Source organism: Rhinolophus sinicus, chromosome 1, assembly GCF_057876585.1.
Source record: "Rhinolophus sinicus isolate RSI-liver-muscle chromosome 1, RSI-T2T, whole genome shotgun sequence".
NCBI classification, from domain to species: Eukaryota; Metazoa; Chordata; class Mammalia; order Chiroptera; family Rhinolophidae; genus Rhinolophus; species Rhinolophus sinicus.
The window spans coordinates 55284313-55306538 of NC_142501.1; the positions used below are offsets into that span (position 1 = coordinate 55284313).

General features: G+C 46.8%; 3 protein-coding genes across 7 annotated transcripts; 2 read left to right on the forward strand and 1 right to left on the reverse strand.

The window, feature by feature from the left end:
* The first annotated feature begins 638 nt into the window (after positions 1-638).
* PFDN5 (prefoldin subunit 5) lies at positions 639-3594 on the forward strand. The gene is made up of 6 exons (XM_019724468.2): positions 639-787; positions 974-1076; positions 1381-1412; positions 2342-2416; positions 2532-2637; positions 3421-3594. Exons 1-6 carry the CDS (start codon positions 716-718, stop codon positions 3492-3494), a joined length of 462 nt encoding a protein of 153 aa, XP_019580027.1. The 5' UTR covers positions 639-715; the 3' UTR covers positions 3495-3594.
* Positions 3595-3720: 126 nt separating this feature from the next.
* On the forward strand, positions 3721-14880 carry MYG1 (MYG1 exonuclease). 4 transcript variants are annotated; one of them, XM_019724467.3, is made up of 8 exons: positions 3721-4082; positions 4244-4356; positions 5963-5995; positions 6699-6858; positions 8665-8817; positions 8953-9075; positions 9195-9376; positions 12265-14880. In XM_019724467.3, the coding sequence occupies exons 1-8, from the start codon at positions 3864-3866 to the stop codon at positions 12320-12322; spliced, it is 1041 nt and encodes a 346-aa protein (XP_019580026.3). In that variant the 5' UTR covers positions 3721-3863; the 3' UTR covers positions 12323-14880. The 4 variants fall into 4 exon arrangements, with proteins under 4 accessions (XP_019580026.3, XP_019580024.3, XP_019580025.3 ...); XM_019724465.3 differs by lacking the exon at positions 12265-14880 and adding an exon at positions 9504-9724 and having other exon boundaries at positions 3770-4082; XM_019724466.3 differs by lacking the exons at positions 5963-5995; positions 12265-14880 and adding an exon at positions 9504-9724 and having other exon boundaries at positions 3804-4082.
* AAAS (aladin WD repeat nucleoporin) lies at positions 10023-22226 on the reverse strand. 2 transcript variants are annotated; one of them, XM_019724463.3, is made up of 17 exons: positions 22090-22226; positions 20769-21446; positions 20015-20142; positions 18829-18884; positions 18422-18513; positions 18188-18234; positions 17831-17929; positions 17386-17529; positions 12350-12470; positions 11743-11867; positions 11496-11556; positions 11274-11364; positions 10981-11074; positions 10831-10898; positions 10602-10683; positions 10404-10488; positions 10023-10276 (listed from the first exon to the last, which is right to left on the reverse strand). In XM_019724463.3, the coding sequence occupies exons 2-17, from the start codon at positions 20889-20891 to the stop codon at positions 10049-10051; spliced, it is 1644 nt and encodes a 547-aa protein (XP_019580022.2). In that variant the 5' UTR covers positions 20892-21446; positions 22090-22226; the 3' UTR covers positions 10023-10048. The 2 variants fall into 2 exon arrangements, with proteins under 2 accessions (XP_019580022.2, XP_019580023.2); XM_019724464.3 differs by lacking the exons at positions 20769-21446; positions 22090-22226 and adding an exon at positions 20659-20746.

Below are 22226 nucleotides of genomic sequence, written 5' to 3' on the forward strand. Positions count from 1 at the left end.
TGCCTCTCCCCTCTCCCCCCACTATGTGGTAGTTCAAGTTTGCAGTTCAAGTCTGAGAGTATTGGGAAGAAAGACGAAACCACAGGACAAACCTGGGCCTGGTTTGGCCTCAGATTCTGTGGTCTGCTGCTTATGTGTGACTTTTCGCTCCCCAATTAAATTGTTAATCTCAGAAGCACTTAACAATAAGCACTTGACACATTCATGTAGCCCTCACATCTAGCACACGGTGAAACATTGTATTTATTAATAAACCTCGTGCTGTACTTGGTTTATAACTTGCCTCCTTATTGTTCTCTTCACCAACAGACTCTCCTGCTTCATCTTCCCAAAGCACCACTTTCCCTATGCTACTTACTCCCCTTGACCCAAGAACTTCACAGGCATCTTCCTTGCCTGTCAGTCACTGGGCTTATACCTACCGCCCACGTGGAGTAGCAAGCATTGCTCTGCAATATTGTGGTTATAGCCTGAGTACTTTTAAGATTTTTAAGTTCCTTAAAGGCAGGAGTTTGGGATGTTTTATAAAAAGAACGTGCAGCTATCTTCTCTAATCCAAGGCGAATCTCAGAGATTCCAGTTCTTCCCTTCGGGACGGAGGATCATAGAGATGTTTGGCGCAGCGAAGCCTCCTGGCACAGCCATCGAGATGCGCAGGGGGACAGCTAGAGCGTCGCTCGCGGAGCCGGCTTCCGCTTTCTGAGTCCTTCCCAATATGGCGCAGTCGGTTAACATCACCGAGCTGAATCTACCGCAGCTGGAAATGCTCAAGAACCAGCTGGACCAGGTGGGGACGGGCCCCAGAGACACTCCTTTCCCGCCTCACATCCCTCCTGTCCTCGCGTACGCCCTCCCCCCCCATTCCTCCCCACTTTGGAAGGCTTCCCTTCCCCTGCGAAACCCCCACCCCTTCTCTGGCGGTGCCCCCCCTCCCTCCAGCCCCTGCACTGACCCTCTTTCCTGAACTCTGTAGGAAGTGGAATTCTTGTCTACGTCCATTGCCCAGCTCAAGGTGGTACAGACCAAGTATGTGGAAGCCAAGGACTGTCTGAACGTGCTGAACAAGCACAACGAGGGTATGGGGTAGGCGCGCGGAGGCAACCTGGGGGATGTGGTGAGCCGGCTTCTCTCGTCCCGCCTCTTAATCCAGTCTTCCTTATGTGAGACCAGCAAACAATGCATTACGTATTATGTACTGCTACGTGAGCCCTTTGCATGTTACCTGCCCAGAATTGGAATGTACGGGACATTCCTCTGCTCCTGCCGCCCGTTTCTGTTCTTTTCATACTATCTGCGCTGTGCCATATGGGAACTCCCTTCAACGTCTTAACGTTGGAGCTGCCAACCTTCCCCAGATGTTTGTCTTAATTGTTTTCACAGGAAAAGAATTACTCGTCCCCCTGACGAGTTCTGTATCCTTTCTACAGGAACTACCCTGCCCTTTCCTTTCTCCCTCACCCGTGCTCTGCAAAAAAGGGCGGGGTAGTTTTGATGACTCCAGAGTGGCCCCATGATTCTGAGAACACTTACTATATGCCCAGCTCTCCTATTTATGTATAACCTGGGGCCAACATGCAGTTAATGCCTTGTGAGCACCAAAGAGCATGTAGAATTGAGGTGTGATTATTTCCCTTTGCTGTTTGAGGATATAATCTAACATGAAGATAAAACTGGTAGTTTACACTTTTACTAATAACTTAGAAGACATAAGCAATAGAAGTGTAGAATATAGGAACAAGGGAGTTGTCTGTATTTATTAATCCTCAATTCAGCTTAATTGTGGCTCTTAATTCCTAAACTGTTGTTACTAAGAAGCCTGAATTGTGGCTACCTGTTGATTGTTTTACTTGAATGATCAAGTTATGACAGTACGGCACCTGCAGTCTGAGAACTGACAAGCTAAAACAAACACAGAAATAGCAGTGTAGTAGGGATTGGCTCACTAATGAACATTAAATCCATCAGGAATTAACTAGTTCATGGGTTGGGGGTGTTGAGGGGAAGTGAGACCGGCTTTTCACTTTTACTACTCTACAGCAGTAGGAAAATACTGTAGTCATTCTGGAGGGACTAATGGGAAGAATTGTAAAAACTGCTTGGAGGGTGGGGGATGGGATCAGGGCAAGAGAGTAGTTCAGTGTATGTCGTTTTCTCCATAAGGAACCAACTTCTCTGTCTCCCCATTTGGAGTTTATAGGTATTGTTCTAAGGCCTCCAGATTATTCAGTCCCTGTGCCTTGCAGCTTTTTAGAAAAAGAGGTTCTTAGGAGGCCCAGCAGGCTTGCTGATAAGGAATCATGACTCATGCTGGGCAAGTTTTTCCTTAATCCTTGCTTCTCAGATGTATGTCCCTGGGAAGCTACATGATGTGGGACACGTGCTCATCGATGTGGGAACTGGCTACTATGTAGAGAAGGTGAGTGGAAGGAAGCATGTGGATGCCCCTCTAAGCAGGGAAAGGGAGTTTAGGGGAAGATTTAGAATGCAGCATGGGGTGTCCTGTTAGCCCCTCATCCCCTCTGACCTTTTAGACAGCTGAGGATGCCAAGGACTTCTTCAAGAGGAAGATAGACTTTCTCACCAAGCAAATGGAGAAAATCCAGCCAGCTCTGCAGGAGAAGCATGCCATGAAACAGGGTAAGCTGGTATGGGCACCTCTTGACCCTTTCTACCTTCATGATAGACAACATGAATTGCATTGTGAACCATGGGGGTGTCCCCTTTGCTGGATTAAAACCATGTCTTTCTCTTTGGTGTCTTGATGTGTTGTTCTCTAGATTCTGTGCATTACATACCCACTATTTGTAGATTGTTGGGTTGGGTGCTTGAGAAACTTAGAGGAAGGAATTCATGTGTGTGTTCTTGCCGAGTTCCTATTTCATGGGGATGAAATGAGGGAGGAGATCCATGTAAATGAACACACAAGAAATAAATATAGCCCTAAGTGCTAGCAGTTGCAATCCTGGCTGTACATTAGAATTACCCAAGGAGTTTAAAAAGCCTGGGCCCACTCCAAACCAACTAAATCAAGCTGGGTAGTGGTGGTGGGGTTGTGGGTAGGCAGGGTTTCCAGGGTTCAGTTTTTTTAAAAAAAAAACACCAAAAACTCCCCAGGTGATTCTTTCCAGTCAGGATTGACAACCATTGTCCTAAAGGCAAAAATGTTTCCCACGTTATTTTCTGGTTATGTCTGATTCATTTAATACTGTATTTTGTTCATTTTTATATCCCAGTAGTTGTCATATTTACTGACACATTGTAGACTCTAAATGTGTGTGTGTGTCCCCCACAGTGGATCACTGTTCAAAGTTTTATTAACTGTAGCTGGTCGTCTGCCTGTCCTTAAACCTTCGCTGTCATTTTTCTTTAACTCTGGATTCTCCCCTTTAGCACCTAACCAGGGTCTTTTTTCCCCCACAGCTGTCATGGAGATGATGAGCCAGAAGATTCAGCAGCTCACAGCCCTCGGAGTGACTCAGGCCGCCAAAGCCTGAGAGCTTGTTTCAGAAATGGAGCAGAGGGACCTGGGACTTTTTTGGGGGGAAGAGAAGGGTTTTGTGTTTAATGCTAATAAATGTTCCAGCTGGGCAGAAATGTTGGTCTTTTCTTGCATTAAGCCAGGGACTGGGGAAGAGCTGGGAGGGCAGTGATCGAGGGGATGTGCCTGTCCCCAGAGCCCGAGGCAGTGCTTATTTTGGAGGCTCCATTCGCACCCCTGGAGGAGCGGGAGAGAAAGCCGGCGCTGCGTACCCTGCACACCGGCGGGGCCGATTGCTGTGGGAACGGCCGCTAAGCGGAAGTGGGGCTTTTCAGCCGCTTCCCTTTCCGGGTTGGTGCCCCCGCCTGCGCGCGGGGGAAGCTGCATGGACCGCCGAGTTCTACGCGGTCTCCTATCGCTGCTGCCTCCGCCACTCCACCAGGTCCGGCCTCGCATGCTGAACCCGAACCCGGAGTCCGCGCCGCCCTCCAAGCGACCCCGCAGCCGCTTCATGGCTCCGCCCCGAATCGGAACGCACAACGGCACCTTCCACTGCGATGAGGCCCTGGCGTGCGCATTGCTACGTCTCCTGCCGCAGTACCGGGTACAGCCTGCCGAAAACGCTGGGGCTGCCCGCCTTTCCTAACCGGGTCCCTGGGGTAGCTCGGGCGGCCTGAGCACTCAACCCTCCCCGGCTCCCGTGGAAACCTAACATTAACCCCCGCTGCTCTTGGCAGCCCCCTCACCTCCTGTGTTCCTCTGCAGGATGCAGAGATTGTACGGACCCGGGACCCCAAAACACTAGCGACTTGCGACATCGTGGTAGATGTGGGTGGCGAATACGACCCTCAGAGACACCGATATGACCATCACCAGAGGTGGGTTCGCAGATACCTTTTCTTCACGTCAGGTTTTCTCAGTGCTCCAGTTCAGCCGTCCGTGTCAGCGAAGGGACTGCCTCATCCTTGAAAGTACTCTTGTGTCCCCTGAGGCTACAGCCTTCCATCCTTATAGCTCTCCACCTGCTCTGCACCCATCTACCTGTCCTTGGACCTTCCTGAGCCCCGAATCTGCCCGGGCGCCTTTAGCTCCCAGTCAGTCCTTAGGCTCCTTAAGGCTCATCTCCTTCCTTGGCTCAATCAGACTTTTCTCCCACCAGCACCATCATCAGGCCAATTAATACCCCAGCTGGGATTAATCCATTCATGTGCCTTTGCTGCCCCGTTTCAGACTGCTGTGCCCGCGTGATTGTGGTGGTTGGTGATAGTTGGTGTGTATGGTCTTCTACTTTATTTACACTCTTCCCTTGGGAAATCTGTCTCTTCCAAGGGTATCCCATTATCCACACTGCCATTCCAATTCTTTTCTCCCCCTCATGTCCCTACTTCATCAAAATCCCTCAGTGAGTCACCCTGCCTCTTTTCCAAGGAAATTTAGTTTTTCCTACATGTGTGTCCTGTTTGCCACTCTCAGACATCCTCAGCTCCCTCCTTCCAGTTCAGGAAACACTGTTCCCTTCTGTTTGCCCCCTTTCCAATCTATTACTTTCTCCTCTTGGACTTCACAAGTCTCCCACCAGTGTTTCTACTTCTTGCTGGCAGCTTAAAACTCCGCTCAGGCATCTCTCATCTTAAAAACAAAGGAATAAGTAAAAACAAAACTCTCCCTCATGTATACCTCATTGTTTACAGTGGTTATCTCTAAGGGATTACGAAGATAAATTATTTTGTTTGAAGTCTAAGTATTTTCCTCCCTCTCTCTTGTTTCCGTGTACATGTTATTTTCATAAATGATGTTGGGAGAGAACCCTCTAGGTATTTACAACCTAATCTCTCACCCTGATTTCTCAGTCAGTCTTTAAAAGAAGAGCTGACCCTAGCTCCACATCCCTTCAATTCATACTATGCATTCGTTCGTTCATTCATTCAGCTGGTTCTCTCCCAATCTCTCCACTGGAAATGCTCATGGAAAGGGCACCAGTGACCTCAAAACCAAACTCGGGTTGCTGGCCGAACATTTCTGGAGTATAAAACATAAAATGAACACCGATGAACCTATGTCCCTACCTAAGATCTATAACATTACCGTTACCTTTGCATCTGCACCGGTCCGTGTGCTTCTTCCCTATCCTACCCCCTTGCGCGCCTCCCCCAGAAGTAAGCAATATTCTGAATTTTGTGTTCACCATACCCTTGTTGTGTATAGTTTAGCACGTCTGTTGCCAGCAACAATTTATTTGGTTTTGCTTCTGTTTGAACCTTATCTGGGGGAGTTTTTGTTATGAGTCTCTCTATATATACCTTATGAATATTTTATAATTATTTTTGTATTTACTCAGTCTTTAACACTAAAGATCATTACAACAAAAAATAAGCTCCCTAGATGATTCTGATGGACTGGCATTTAGAAATTACAGCTATAATTTCTACTTTCCTAACAACTGTCATACCTTTTCCCTGTTCTCTATCCCGTTACTATGCAAAGTCCTGCCTTTCTCGCTTACCTGGACCACTACAGGTATTCTCCTTGCATCTGTTCTCCATGCTGGCTGGCATAATACTTTTTCTAACATGCACTTGCCTGCTTAAAAGTCTTTCAGTGGCTCCCATTACCTGCAGATGAAGTCCAAAGTCCAAAGTATAGCATGCAAGGCCTGCCATGATTTGGCTCCTGCCTACCCTTCCACTTTCTTTTGCTACTCAACCCTTACACCCAAGCTGCCTTTCTTGCAATTCCATGAAGAGACCTGTCTCTTAGCCATTGTACATGTTGTTCCCTCTACCTGCAATACCTTTTCCCCTTCACCCACTAATTCATCTTTCAGGAATGACCTGCAAGCTCTCCTGAACCCTTCCTCACCCCTTTTCTGTTTATAACCTAGCTAGAGTATTCGCTTGGTTGTTTGTGTGTCTGTCTGCCTCTAGTAGATGAACTTGAACAGTATCTTACTTGTTTTTTTATCCCCAATGTCTAAACACAAAGCCTGGCATGCAGTGAGCATTGAGTTAACCATTGTCAGATGACTGCATGGAGACTCCAAGCCGAGGTCCGTGTTGCCCCCTGAGGAAAAGCCAAAGCCTCCCCAGCTGGGCTTTCTCTTCCCAACTCCTGCAGTATTCCCGTCTTCCCCCACACACACACACTTGTGCCTGCACGTGCACGCACGCTGTGGGTTAACTAGGGCAACCCCGACTCAGTGCCACCTCCCTGTGCTCCTCAGGTCGTTCACAGAGACCATGAGCTCCCTGTCCCCTGGAAAGCCGTGGCAGACCAAGCTGAGCAGTGCGGGACTCATCTATCTGCACTTCGGGCACAAGCTGCTGGCCCAGTTGCTGGGCACTAATGAAGAGGACAGCATGGTGGGCACCCTCTATGACAAGGTGGGGACACAAGGACAGGGATGCCTCATACATGCATCTCCGCCAGGCCTGCTGGGAGTTGTGTTCACGCCGCACTCAGGACTAGGCCTCAGATTAGGGTTCCTGGCCCATAGCTAGCCTACCACCATCTTCCTCAGGCTCACCTTATTAATCTCCTGCCTCCATCCTGGGATGGTGGCGAGAAGTGGATGAGATAACTTATGGGGAAGGGCTTTGAAAACCATAAAGCAGTGCTTCCCAGTATTTTTCTTGACCTGACACTCTAAAAAAATGATTGTTCAACAACTTGGTAATAGAGGAGGCTGCTTATGTTTGGAAGCATATGGTTCGGAGGTTCTGGATGCCCTGAAGTGGGAGGGCACCATTAGAATTCACCAGATACACACGAGTTGGGAAGCTCTGTGGGGAAGGGTCTGGCTGTGAAAGTATCTTTAGGTCCCACCAGCATCCCCTGAAAGCAACTCACAGCAGGCTCCTGCTGTTGGAGAAGGAACAGGGCTAGTGGCCCTGGCGTGCGTGTTGGATCAAACAGTGACTCTGAGGACCCCTTCTTGACCCTCCTCCTGTCAAGTTCACAAGTCACACTTAAGATTCAGTCAGCTTTATTTTTTGCAGATAGGCTGTTGAGGTCCCTTCTTTATCTCAGCTTTACCTGTCTTGTGTCCCGATGACACAGCATTACCATGATCCAAAAAAGTGAAGAAATGTGAGTGGTTCAGTTGGAGCTTTTGGAATTCTAAGGTTGTAGCCTGCCTGGGTCAGTTTTCCCTCTGCTGAGGGGTTTCTAAGCAATTGAACTAAATTACACCCAAGTTTTAACTGAGTATCACGTTGGGGTCCAGACCGAGAGGTGCTGAGCACAGGAGTTTCTTTCTCGGCCGCCCTGAGAGTAGCACTTTGTTTACATACCACAGAGGTGTTGATATGGAGGCCTATTTTGTGTGGCAATTTTGCATTAAACACTGATATCCTATATCATTTCTGCCCCCAAACTCTTGAGCCATTGTCCTGCCATCTCTCTAGGCTCAGGAGACGCAGCAACTACCGATGCCACATGGCACATGGTGGGTTTCTCTGGGATCACACGCGTGCTTGATTCTAACCAGCTCCCCTTCCCTCCCACGTGACTAGTGCACTTGGCTAGACCCGCCTTGACTTCATTAACTGGTCACTGAATAGCCCACTCAGCCCCTGTGGCGATTTGCCCTCCCTCAGCCTAGGGATCCACTCTCACAGCGCCCCTCGTGGAATTTGAAATCTTGTTCAGAAGTCAGCAGCCCCCACCCCATACATGCTGGCCTTGGCTCGGGCTTTGTGTGTAATAGAGTGAACACTGGATTAGAAATCAGATGATCTGAGTTCCAGCCCTGCCACTCACTGCCGTGTTTCCCTGAAAAATAAGACCTAGCCAGACAATCAGCTCTAATGCATCTTTTGGAGCAAAAATTCATATAAGACCTGGTCTTATTTTAATATAAGACTGGGTCACTATAATAAACATAATACCGGGTGTAACATAAGACTGGGTATAATATAGTATAACATAATTAATATAATACCAGTCTTATATTAATTTTTGCTCCAAAAGACGCATTACAGCTGACTGTCCAGCTAGGTCGTATTTTTGGGGAAACATGGTATTAGCTCTCTGACCTTAAGTACTCACTAATTTCTGCTTTCCTCATCCAGTTGATACTGAGATCCTCACAGGGCTATTGTGAAAATTAAATGAAAGAGTGTGTGTGAAACCTGTAAAACTATGCAAATGGTAGGTACCCTCCAGCATTTTTCCTGCTGCTGCCTCAGATGTATGAGAACTTCGTGGAGGAAGTGGATGCAGTGGACAATGGGATCTCCCAGTGGGAGGAGGGAGAACCTCGATATGCACTGACCACTACGCTGAGTGCCCGAGTTGCCCGGCTTAATCCCACCTGGAACCAGCCTGACCAAGATACAGAGGTAAGGAGGCCGCAGGGGAAGAGACCGTGTGGCGTATAGGAACCTCGGGAGGAAATGGGAGTGGTTACCCCCTCAGATCCTAGCAAAGTCAAAAGTTTGGGCCAGCACCATTGTTCTGCTTCCAATGATTCCCAGGCTGGGTTCAAACGCGCAATGGATCTGGTTCGAGAGGAGTTTCTGCAGAGACTAGACTTCTACCAGCACAGCTGGCTACCAGCCCGGACTTTGGTAGAAGAAGCCCTGGCCCAGCGATTCCAGGTACAGGCCTGGGAGGAGGCATTGTGGCTCAGGGATTAGTGACTGCTGGCAGGCTGCTGGTCAACAGGGGCTCCTGCTTCCACCCTAAACCTTCCAGCCATGCCCCGCCTTGCTTTCAGGTAGACCCAAGTGGGGAGATAATAGAACTGGCAAAAGGTGGATGCCCCTGGAAGGAGCACCTCTACCAGCTGGAATCTGGACTGTCACCACCGGCGACCATCATCTTTGTTATCTACACTGACCAGGCTGGACAGTGGCGAGTACAGTGTGTGCCCAAGGAGCTCCATTCATTCCAGAGCAGGTGAGGCCCTGGGGGACCGCCCTGTTGCAGCCCTATCAGGTGGCCTTGGCCTCTGCTCTGCTCCCTCTCGCAGTACTTCAAGGCCTGCATTTGCTCCCATCAACTCCCTCTTTCTACTCATTTGTAGGCTGCCCCTGCCAGAGCCATGGCGGGGTCTTCGGGATGAGGCGCTGGACCGGGTCAGTGGGATTCCTGGCTGCGTCTTTGTCCATGCCAGTGGCTTCATTGGTGGGCACTGCACCCGAGAGGGTGCCTTGAGCCTGGCTCGTGCTACCTTGGCCCAGCGCCCAGCACCTACGTCTCCCACAAATCCCCTTGTCAAATAAAACTTTTTGCATCTCAAACTGACCAAGTCTTTGCCACACTTACTGCCCTGCACCATTGTTGGAACTTGCTGAAACTTGGGAGAAAAACATTTATTATGTGCCAGCGCCTATACTAGACCTTCAGGCCTGTTGGTATTTTCTCAGCTTTGCTTTCCTAATCATTTGAAAACCATCCCGTTCCTAAGGGTAATAACTTGGCGAAATTCACAAAAAGTGGCTAAAAAGGGACAGAACCAAGATCTTAACCCAAAGCCCATGCCTTTTTTCTTCTTCACTACACCCCAATGCAACTCCCTTGAAAACAGTCTTTCATAATTAACTGGAAGACAAAGAATGAAATTTATTATTATTGGAAGTGGGAGTGAGGGGAGTGGGGCCGAGTAGATGGTGGCCCTGGCAAAGGGTCCCAAGGAGCAGAGGTTGGGGATGTCTCAGTAAAGAGGGGCAGATCATGAATACAACCTACGCCCCCAACGAGGGGCTCTTGGGTTCGGCCAAGCACTGGGCTAAAACGTGGAAACTGGACGTTGACGAAGTATAAAGGGATGTGGGCAATTCGGCCTGTGGACCAGCACTGCAGAGGGGAAGGAAAAGCCAATCAGACGGGGATCAGAGAAGGCCCTAATGCAGAGGCACTAGCAGCCGAGGACTTGAGCTCCTCCACCCCACTCCCCAAAACCCCAGCAGCCTGGCCTACTCACCACACTGAGCAGAGCCCCTTTGTTGAAGGAAGGATGGAAAGTGATGAGCTGGGCCTGGGCTCCTGGCTCCCCCTGGATAATACCACTAGGGAAAGAAGAAAGGGTAAGCAGGCAACCAGAGGCAGGTGTAGTGGGGTGTGGATTTGGTGTGCGAAGGCTGGTGAGGAGCCCAGACCCAATGGCCTGCCCAGCACTTACCAAGGAAGTAATTCAAACACGGGGCTGTTTCGAGTGCGGAAAAGGAGGACAACTGGCTTACCATCCTGGACCCGTGGATTTCCTAGAAGAAATGGATTCAGGGACAGGAAGGACCTCTGGAGGCCGAATCCCAGGGCAGGGCGGAGAAGAACTTCAGCCAGAGCATGGACACAATGAATGGGAATAGATGGCTGTGGCCTGAGCAAAGGCCTTCCTCCCCACCTCTTACCTTTCATGAGCACAGCCAGCCGCTCCCCGCTGGGGTCCCAAACCATGGAGTGAGCCTCTCCCCCAAGTCTAGGAGTCAGAACAGTAGGTTGGGAGGGCTCAGCATGGCCCCTCCCACCTTCCTTTCACTGCCTCTCCCTCACCCACTCACCTTTCCTCTCCCTGTGGTGTCTGTATTGTTGTCTCAGACAGATCTGCCACAATCGTTGCTGATTTTGCACCTCCAACGCGCCCCTTTCCCTCACCTGTGGATCAGGGCAGCAGCTCTTAAGAAATGGGCCTCTCCCTGGTCCCCTGCCTCCTCTCCATCACAGGCATAAACACCTTTCAAATCTCCCAAACTGCTTTACTTCCCTTTATCCTTCATAGCAGCATGTTCAGAGGGTTCCTGCCTCCCTCTGACTACCCGATATTCTGCATCCTGAAGTGTTGTCCCTAACTTACCACCATGTTCTGGGAATGACAAGGAGTAAATCAGTGGCTCTCCCAATACAGTGAACAGCAGTCGCTTTCCATCTGGGCTCCAGCAGCCAGTCTGGAGTCAGGAAGCAAAAGGCAGGGAAAAGGGGGTCTATAGGAGAATGTACAAGGAAAAGAAATAGAGGTGGTGGGAAGACAAGCTTGGGGGGCCAGGGGACCACCTCCTCCCCAGCTCCTGTGAGTTACCTGACATCTCCCTGATAGCGTAGGCCACCTCTCGCAAGTCCACAGCTGGGCCTCCCAGACTCTGCACCAAAGGCAGATCACAGCTTAGTACCTCCAGCTTCCAAAATCTGGATTTCCCTCCCTCTGTCAGCCCATGTCAGGTCAAAGAATGGGAATGGGAACAGAAGGTTCTGCCTTCTGGAAATTCCAGAAGCGAAGTGCCTTTCTCAGGTCGTTCTTGCTCTCCCTCTGTCCTCCTCCCACTCACCGAAATACAGCTGAGGGAGTGGTAGCCAGGACTTTGCTGCCATCCGGGGACCAGAGCAGGTTGGTGACCCCACCTCCCCGAAACCAGGGAAGGGGAACACAGGTCTCTGTTGAGATATCCCATACCTAGGAGAATGGGGGCAAGAGAGTGAGACGGAGGAAACTCAAGCACCCCTATCATGTCACAGGGGTCTCCTTTTTTTAATTAAAGTTTATTGGGGTAACAATTGTTAGTAAAGTTACATAGATTTCAGGTGTACAATTCTGTAATACAGTATCTATATCTCACATTGTGTGTTCACCACCCAGAGTCGGTTCTCTTTCCATCACCAAATATTAGGGGACTCTCTTTTTTTAAGATACAAAGAACCAGAAAGGGAGGAAGTAGGAAAAGGATTGTTAAAACTGGAGGAAATAGGTTGTATGTTTACAATTACAGTGGGCAGAATTTTAAATCTGTCAGTGGCTCCTTCCCTGGGTAAGTTTAAGACTGAATGGACAATTATCCCTCTCTTTTCCACAGGTTATTTTCCACCAGACCAAGAATGCTCTTTCCTCAATCTGAGAGGTGGCTGAAATGACCGAAAAAAGGGTGGGGACCAACTCACCAGGACAGCAGCATCCACAGGTGAAGCTGAGAGCAGCCGCCCCCCACTGGGGGCCCAGGCCAAGCTGGTGACAGGTGTGTGCCCAGGGTGAGACAGTACTTGTGCACAGCCAGAAGAGGGTCTACCAAGGGGAAACAGGATATGGAGTCAGAAGAAGAAAGCCCCATGATTCTATTTCCTTGCCTCCCACTAAAACTTCCAAATCCCAGTGGTCCCTTGGAGCTCAAATCCAGGTTAGGGAAAATGAATAAGGATCATGGAAGTTAAAAAATAAAGAAGGGCAGTGTCACCACCTGTAGGTTCATAGAGGAAAATGGGTGAAAGGGAGTAAGCTTTCACTGGGCCTCAAGGAGACAAAAACTCCTGACCAGTAAAGCTAGAAGGTGTTGAGCTGGGGAGATGTCATGCTCTGCCCTAGGTGACAGCTCTCTCCCCATGGGACCATCGTACCTGGGGCCTGGGGTAATCCATGATGTCACCTCAAGGGTCTAATCTCTTCGCTTTCCAGTCATCTGCCACTCCCCAGAACTCAGCCTGTGCTCCAAAACCTGTCTTTCTGCCTTTCCTTGTCAGAATTAGTCTCCCTTTTCTGCTCCCTCATTCTTTTCTGCTTGTCAAAAAGATGCTGCCTGTGGGTTGGCCTCCATCACTAGGCTGGGAACTACCTGAGGGCACCACTGTGTCTTAGCTTTGCAGCTCCCAAGCTACATACATGGCCTGACAGGTACAGGCTACTGCCTGAATTAGTGCCATCCTCTCCTTTTTCCACCTAACTAACCACATTTAGCTTCAATGAGGTCTTAGGCCACCAATCTACAACTTTAACTTTAGAGTAAATCATACTTATCTTTTCAGGTCAGTTCATAGAGACCTATCTTTTTTTCAGTGGCTTCACTGAATAGATAACTATAATTGATTTAGTAATGCCTCCACAAATGGACATTTCAGTTGTGTGTAATTTTTTTTATTACAAACAGTGCTGCAAAACATATTCTCTATATTATGTACTCATGTTATTTGTGTAGAATAGAATGTTAAACTGGAATTGGAGGTAAAAGAGGCTGCACCTTTAACAAATAAATACGCCAACAAATTATTTTCTGAGAAGTTTGTACCACAATATACCCTCACCAACTGTGTATAAAAGCACCCGCTTTCCTACTCTTGCTAGTACTGGATATTATAAAATATCTTAATTTTAATAATATTCTGAATGGGCAAAAAAATATTCTATATTTTCTTCTAGTCCTTTTATTTTTACATTTATTCTTTTGTCTGCTTGGTATTTATTTGTATATAAAGTGTGAAGGACTATGATTTTCTAAATGGATCGCCAATTATCCCAACACCACTAAAAAAAGAAACCTAAACTTCTTCATTGCAGTGAAAAGCCACATTATCGTATTAAATCTCCATATATTCTTAGATCTGTTCCTGAATGTTATTCTGCTACATTGATGTTTGTCTGTTATTATGCCAATAGCTGTCATAACTTACTATTACTGTAACTTCATAAAATATTTTAATACCTGGTAGTGCAAATCTCTCAGTATTCTTCCTTTTCAAACTTTTTGTCTTGGTAATTCTTCCACATTGTTTCATAAAAACTCTAAATATAACCTTGTCCATTTCACAAAAACAAAACCCAGCAGAATTCTAACTGGAAATACACTTAATTTGACATCTTTATGATTAAATTTTCCTATCCAGGGATATAGCTTGTCTCCATTTATTCAATTCTTGTTTACTACTCTTCAACAACTTTCTTCAGCTATTTAATAGATTAAATAAATTTAACAATTTACTCCCCGTAATTTAGTAATTATCTATTATAAATAGTATATTTTTTCCATTTCAATGTCTCAACTGATTACTAGGAAAGAAAAGCTGTTACATTTTCAGTGCCTTGGATCCAGTCACCTTAGTACATTTAAATTTCTTATTAGATCAAATAGCTTTTTTTAGGGGTGGCCGGTTAGCTCAGTTGATTAGAGTGCGATGCTCTAACACCAGGGTTGCCGGTTCGATCCCTGCATGGGCCAGTGTGAGCTGTGCCCTCCACAACTAGATTGAAACAGCTACTTGACTTGGAACTGATGGCTCCTGGAAAAGCACACTTAAAATAAAAGTTTTAAAGAAAAGTTTTTTTTTAAACACCTTTTTTTGTTGACTCTCCTGTGTTATCTAGTATACCATCTTCAAATATTAATAATTTTCTTTTTCAAGACTTTACATTTCTTTTTCTTGTCTTACTGTACTCAATAGAACCTCCAAAAATAATGTTGATTAATAATGATGACAATAATTCTGTCTTTATCTTAAGATTACTGGAAATACCTTTAGTATTTTGTATTTCAGTTTAATATGGTAGCCACTGAGTTTGAGTCAATACTCTTATGTTTAGGTTGTCTCTTTGTATTCCAATTTTAGTTTGTGTTTTCAAATGGAATGTCTGCTTTCTGAGAAGGACATTTATTGATATAAGCATTTATCTCCATTAACTTGCTAATGTAATAAATCATGTGAATAGATTTCCTAATGATGAATAGTCTTTAATTTCTGGAAAATCCTACTTGGTTAAAATTTCTGAATATACTTTTGGACTCTATTTGCTAATGCTTTATTTAGGATTTTTTTTTTTATTAGTTTCAGGTGTACAAAACAATGCAGTAGTTAGACATATTACCTCTCACAAAGTGATAACTAGCCTCCCCCAATCTATTGCCCCTCTGACATCGTATATATCTATTATAATTCCATTGACTCTATTTCCTATGCTGTACTCCATATCCTGTGACTATATATATATTAAGTTATAGTTGACATACAATATTATTCAGCTTCAGCTTCAGGTGTACAGTGCAGTGGTCAGGTTATCTACATTGCCCATGAAGTCATCTCCCTAATAAGAAATGTGCCCATCTGACACCCTACAAAATCTTTACAACATTATTGATATTCCCCAAATTGTCTTTTATATCCTCGTGGCAATACTGTCATTACCAATTTATGCTGTCTAATCCTTTCCCCTTCTCCCTCATCTCCACCCCCCTACCTTTTAGCAACCGTCAGTTTTTCCTCTGAGACTATTTCTGTTTACTTTGCTCATTTATTCAGTTCTATAGATTCCACATGTAAGTGAGATCAAATGGTATTTGTCTTTCTCCGATTGACTTATTTCACTTAGCATAATGTATTTAGGATTTTTTAATCTATGCTCAAATATTTACTTTCTTGTACTAACTATTGTCAGGTTTAGGTTTTTGGGTTACATTAGTTTTATAAAAATAAATCAAGGGGCGGCCAGATGGCTCAGTTAGTTAGAACGCAAGCTCTGAACAACGTTCGATTCCCACATGGGCTAGTGAGCTGCGCCCTCCACAACTAGACTGAAGACAACAAGCTGCCTCTGAGCTGCTGGAAGGGTGGCCGGATGGCTCATTTGGTTAGAGCGTGAGCTCTGAACAAGGTTATCAGTTCAATTCCCACATGGGATGGTGGGCTGCGCCCCCTGCAACTAAAGATTGAAAACAGTGACTGGACTTGGAGCCTAGCAGCGCCCTCCACAACCCGACTTTAGGACAGCAACTTGACTTGGAGCTGATGGGCCCTGGAGAAACACACTGTTCCCCAATATTCCCCAATAAAATTTTTTAAAAATTAAAATTAAAATAATAAATCAGGATGGATCCTGGACATTAATGAAAAAAATGGTGGAATCTGAACAAAGTCTAGAGTTCAGTTAATAACACTGTACAAATGCCAATTTCTTAGTTTTGACAAAAAAATTTTTTTTTTTTTTTTATAAAGTGTTTTTTGTTTTTTTTTAGATTTTATTGGGGAAGGGGAATAGGACTTTATTGGGAAACAGTGTGTACTTCCAGGCCTTTTTTCCAAGTCAAGTTGTTGTCCTTTCAGTCTTAGTTGTGGGGGGTGCAGCTCAGCTCCAGGTCCAGTTACCGTTGTTAGTTGCAGGGGGCACAGCCCACCATCCCTTGCGGGAGTCGAACCGGCAACCTTGTGATTGAGAGGACGCACTCCAACCAACTGAGCCATCCGGGAGACAGCTTAGCTCAAGGTGCCGTGTTCAATCTTAGTTGCAGGGGGCGGAGTCCACCATCCCTTGTGGGACTCGAGGAGTCGAACAGGCAACCTTGTGGTTGAGAGCCCACTGGCTCATGTGGGAACCGAACTGGCAGCCTTCGGAGTTAGGAGCATGGAGCTCCAACCACCTGTGCCACCAGGCCGGCCCCAGTTTTGACAAATTTAATATGGTAATATAGATGTTAAAAATGGGGGAACTGATGAAGGCTTATATACTAAAACGACTACCTTTGCAACTTTTCTAAAAATCTAAAATTATGCAAAAATAAAATGTATTAAAAGGAAATAAATAAATCAGGAGGCTTTTCAATTTTTTCTATGATCTGAATTAGTTCAAATAATATGAAGATTATCTTTTCTTTGACAATTAGATAGAACTCTCATAAAATCTTATCAGCCTGGCATCCTTTTTACTGGTAGAGCTCATCCCTTTTAATTTCTTCTACAGCCCACTTTGGTAACTTATATTTTGCTAGAAAATTAAACACTTCCTTTAGATTTTCAAATTTGTTGGTCTAAACTTGTATATAGTATTCTCTAATATTTATTCTATTTTCTTCCACATTTGTGGTTCTCTCTCTTTTCCCATTCTGAAAGTAGTGTGCTTTGATTTTCTCTTTTACCTTAATAAGGCTGGCTAAAAGGTTTTCATTTATAATTTAAAGAACCAGTTTCCAGTGTTATATGTAATTAGTTTTCCTAAAGATTCTTTCTCCACTTTCATTGGTTTCAACTTATAGCCATATTAATTCCCTTCCTGCCTTCCGTTAAGCCCCTAGTCTGTTCCTTTCTCTAGATTATTCTCAGCACCTCCACCTTGACCTTAGGTCTGCTTCTCCCATAGGAAGTGCTGTGAAGACAAAGAACTCCTTCCAAACCTCCTAACCACCCCTAGCATGGCCACAGGTAAGACAGAGGCTGCTGGGACTCACCTGGTAGACAAGGAGGTGGGGTCCAGGGTCCAGATGAGAATGCAGCTCTGGCAGGCCACAGCCAAGACAGAGGCGCTGAGAGGCTTCCAGGCCAGAGCTGCCACATTTCGCTGCAGCCGGTGCTTCAGAGAGGGGACTATAGTGCTACAGAGAAAGGGTAGGGGATGGAGGCAAAGCAGGGACGCTGAGGTTCAGGGTACCTAAGTACAGTTGAAAAGCAAATCCACAGACCAGAAAGCTGATCATCCACGGCCCAGGGGTATTGTGGGACAAAAGGGTAGCATAAAGGTTAGATCTGGATAGAGGACACATCCAGTTCTGGAAGGAGCCCTGTGGACCAGGCCCAGGAACTGCAGGACTCCCCTGGGACCAAGGCTGGAGAGGGAAGGGGAGACTAGCCTATGGAGACTGAAGAGTCAGAGCCTGCCCAGTAGGCCCCACATACCTGTTGGCGTTATATACACGGACTGAGTCATCTAGCAGGGCCACTGCAAACTTGTTGGTATGGGGGTGCCACGCAAAGACCCGCAAGCAGCAGCTGGACCTGGGGCAGGAGTAAGCATGAAGAATCTGAACCTGCACCTACCCATACCCCAGCCTAGAAGCTCAGATTCCCTCCCATGTGAGAACATTATTGTTTTCCACTTTTTCTAGCATTTCTTTTTTTGGAATGTAGGAGTGAGGACGTGGCAGCACTCAGGAAAGGAGTGGAAGGAGTATCTGTCTTGACTGCCCTCTCACCTAAAGAAGTTTCAAGGTTCAGGACTTCTTCCCACAAAAGTCCCAGAGCTTGTACACTCACCAATTTGTGACTTGGGCAAATTCAGCAATCAGATCTTCACTCCTGAGCTGTAACATCAAAGTGGATAGGGGATACACCGCACTGGGGCAAAGGGAGCTTATCCCCTCAGTGTTCCCACAATGGAGCTGGACCACTCCCACTCTACAGTCTTCCCACTCCACCCTGCCCTTAAAGGATAGGAAATGGAGAGGGGGGGCCATAGTGGAGAGGGCCAGGGGAGAAAGCCAAACTTACAGACAGATGGGGGAACAGGGACCCATGGAGGGAGGAGGCCCATCGACAGAGTGCCAGGGCCCAGCTGGACGCCGTTTTCACCCATTCAAACACTGTGGGGTTGAGGAAGTAACTCTGATTAAACCATTCACAGGGCTCTCACTGGGCACCCTCTTAGGTGAAGGAGGAGCAAGGACGAGTACTCCCCAAGTCCTTCCACCCAAAAAGTGCTCTGGACACCCACTCTAGGGTATGTGGGGTAGGTAAAGGGGAGAAGTGAAAATGGTACCAACTAGACAACTGGGCCAGGGAAAATAGGGCGAAAGGGAAAGGGGCTGGGCCAACAGGTGATTGGGATGAGTTAGGGAGATTATGGAGGGGAGATGCCAACTGCAAAAGTAGAAAAGACTAGAGTGGAAAATACTCACCCTCCTCCTCCGAGTTTGCAATTTCATTCAGCACCCCAAACAGGCCCATGTCACGCCTGATGAGAGAAAACTGTGACTCAAATTACTCTGATCCCTTCAGTCTCCCCTCTGTAAGTTTCATTAAGTCAGTTAATAAACATGTATTAAAAATAAGAGCGCTCACATTAAATGAGTGGCAACAACGTGCCATGAACTTTGTATATTGTTCTTTCATTTATTATCACACTAAAATGGGCATTCTGCCTCTTTTAACTACGAGGCAACTAAGGCTCAGAGGTCCTTCAGAACTTTGTGAGCAGGCCAAGGAGTAAAGACTTGCCCTAAGACAGTGAATGGAAAGCCAGGGAACGTTTTTAAGCAGGAGAATAAACTTACCACATTGGCATTTTAGGAAGATTAGTCTGGCTGCAGATTTGAGGGGTACAAGAATAGAGAAAAGAACTTAGAGAACATTATGCTAAGTGAAATAAGCCAGTCAGAGAAAGACAAATATCATATGATCTCACTTAGATGTGGAATCTATAGAACTGAATAAATGAGCAAAGTAAACAGAAATAGTCTCAGAGATATAGAGGAAAAACTGATGGTTGCTAGATGGGAGGGGGGGTGGGGATGAGGGAGAAGGGGAAGGGATTAGACAGCATAAATTGGTAACTACAATATTGACATGAGGATATAAAAGACAGTTTGGGGAATATAATCAATAATGTAAAGATTTTGTAGGGTATCAGATGGACACATGTCTTATTAGGGAGACCGCTTGATGGACGGTGTAGATGCTTGACCACTGCACTGTACACCTGAAGCTGAAGCTGAATAATATTGTATGTCAACTATAATTTAATATATATGGGCCGGCCCGGTGGCTCAGGCAGTTGGAGCTCCATGCTCCTAACTACGAAGGCTGCCGGTTCAATTCCCACATGGCCCAGTAGGCTCTCAACCACAAGGTTGCCAGTTCAACTCCTTGACTCCCACAAGGGAAGGTGGGCTGCGCCCCCTGCAACTAACAATGGCAATAGTGTTGTGTAGCCTTGAGTTCCACCATAAGAACTGATAATTTGATATATTGAACGACATACAGCTCTGAGCTAGAGAGCCTGGCAGCCTGAGGCAGAGGCGTAGTGATCTCATTTGCTCCAGGATCTGCAGACCATGGTCCAGGAGACCGTTTGCCATGTCTCACCAAATATTGATGCATCTCTTCCACACTTGCTCCCGATGATGGATGAAAGCAGTTCTTGTGCCATGGTCCAGCCTCCCAGGGGTCTTCAGGGGATCCTTCGTCAGATTTAGGATAGGAAGATTGATCCACTATAGCCCAGAAATGAGAGGTATGACAGTGAGTCGGTCTCTTCCCCAGATCTCTGCCGAACTCCCTGCCATCTCCAATCCATGGCTAGGCTAAGGGTAAGAGGCTCCAGGGACCTGTTTCCCATTTCCACAAATAGAACACTTGTGAGACTGAGAAACAGGTCTTAGTTCCCTTATCTGTAAAACTACAATATTTGATAGGGTTGCTGTAATTACTTAATCTTACAACATTGATGGAACACTTGACTCAGAGCCTCCTTACATAGCAAAGTTCAATAAACGTCAGTTTCCTTCCTTTTCCTTCCCAGCAACACCACGGAAAAATGCGCTCTAAGTTGTGCTTTCCCAGTTTTTCCAGGTACGGTCCCCAACTTTTCAGTAATTCTCCTACACCCTCACATCGCCTAGATTCGTCTTCATTCTCTCCACACCCTCTAGGCCTGCCCCACAGCTCTTCAGCATCCCTCATCCTCCAATCCCAGCCCTATTCTCCTCCAGCCCGAGCCAGGCGGTTACCAGTCTAGTGTGGGGACCGCGACCCCGCCCCCATCACGCTGCCTTGGGTCCCCGGTTCTCCCTGACTCCGCCCCATCCCTGTGGGTCCCCTCCCTTCTCGCCCAGGTCACCTGGCCCCGGAAGTCAGGAGGCGGACTCTCATAGGTGTTGCCTGTCACCAGCTCGTTATTGTGCTCGTATAGGGTGACTTGACCCCTAGGCGGCGGCGGAGGGAACAACCCCAGGGAGCACATCTTGCCGGTCCCCAGGACGTCCGGAATCAGCAAACTCGCGAATCCCGCTCCTCTGACTCTTAGTTCCCGGGCTAGATTCGGATGCGTACGGGTAGCCGCCTGGGACAAGCGGGGATGCAACGCTCAACGGAAGTGAAGGGAACGATAACGGAGAAGGATGCGTGCGCAGTCCCGGGACAGACTTCCGGAGCTTCCTCGCGCACCACCTAGCGGCTGGAGGGGGAGCGGCGTGGACACGTCCGCAGGGCCAACCCCCTAATTAAGAGTCGAAGTGGTTTTTGTTTTTTTTGGGTTTTTTTCCGGTGAGACTGATGTTTTTCTCAGTTCCGAATTCCCCAGCAGTCTCCCACTCTCTGAGCGCTCGGAAAGCCCAAAATAAAGCCATGTTCAGGGAGGTACCTAAACCTTCCCAGGACTGTGGATCGCCCCGAGAAAAATAGAGATTGTGTCACCGGCAGCTGGCTGGAAAGCCTCCGGGAGGAGGAAAGTCCGAGGAGACCTTGGGAGCGAGAGTGCTGCCACGGCCGGAACCTAGGGCCCACAGGTTTAGGCATCCTGGAAGGAAAAGTGGGAAGTTGGAAAACTAACATTTCCTGAGCACTTATTATGATGAGCACTTGTATAATCTTTACAACAACCCCCCATGTTATATCATCATAAGAGTGAAGCACAGAGAAATTTCACCTCAAAATACCAAAACAGGCATTCTGACATAGGAGTAAAAATGAAGTTGATTTTATTCTAACTCCCAGGGATGGGACTAGAACTGGAGTTCAATGCAGAATGGGTGCTCCTCTGCTTACATCTGTGTGACTGGAAAAATCATTGAATTCTTTGAGCCTCCTCATTTGCAGTGTCCTAATTATTTCACGTGGTTGTTTCCCATTCAAAATGGAAAAGAAGCCATTTAATAAATTGTAAGTGCTAAACAGATATCAGAAATGATTAGCCATAACTGCCACAAACTAGGTGACCTTGGGCATTGGTTCATTCATTTACCATGCCCTCTGGACAGAGAAATATGTAAGGCATAGTACCCACTCCCAAGAGCTGCTAGTCTCATGGGAGAATCTAGGGGGCATCGTAGTTTAGCATTCTTGGATTTTGTATCTGCCCCTCTCTCCTACATGAAAAGTTCTCCCCAAGAGAGTTATTCCCTGGTCAGAAGCTCCAGAATGTTAATTGCAATAGGACTCACCTGAGTATCTTGCTGAAACAGATTCTGGGTGGAGCTCTGAAGCTGAATTTCCAAAAAGCCCCCAGGTGATACTGCACAGACCACACTTTAAGTAGCCCCCTGTGGGGACAGAATCAGGAGTGCAGTTTCCAGGCTCT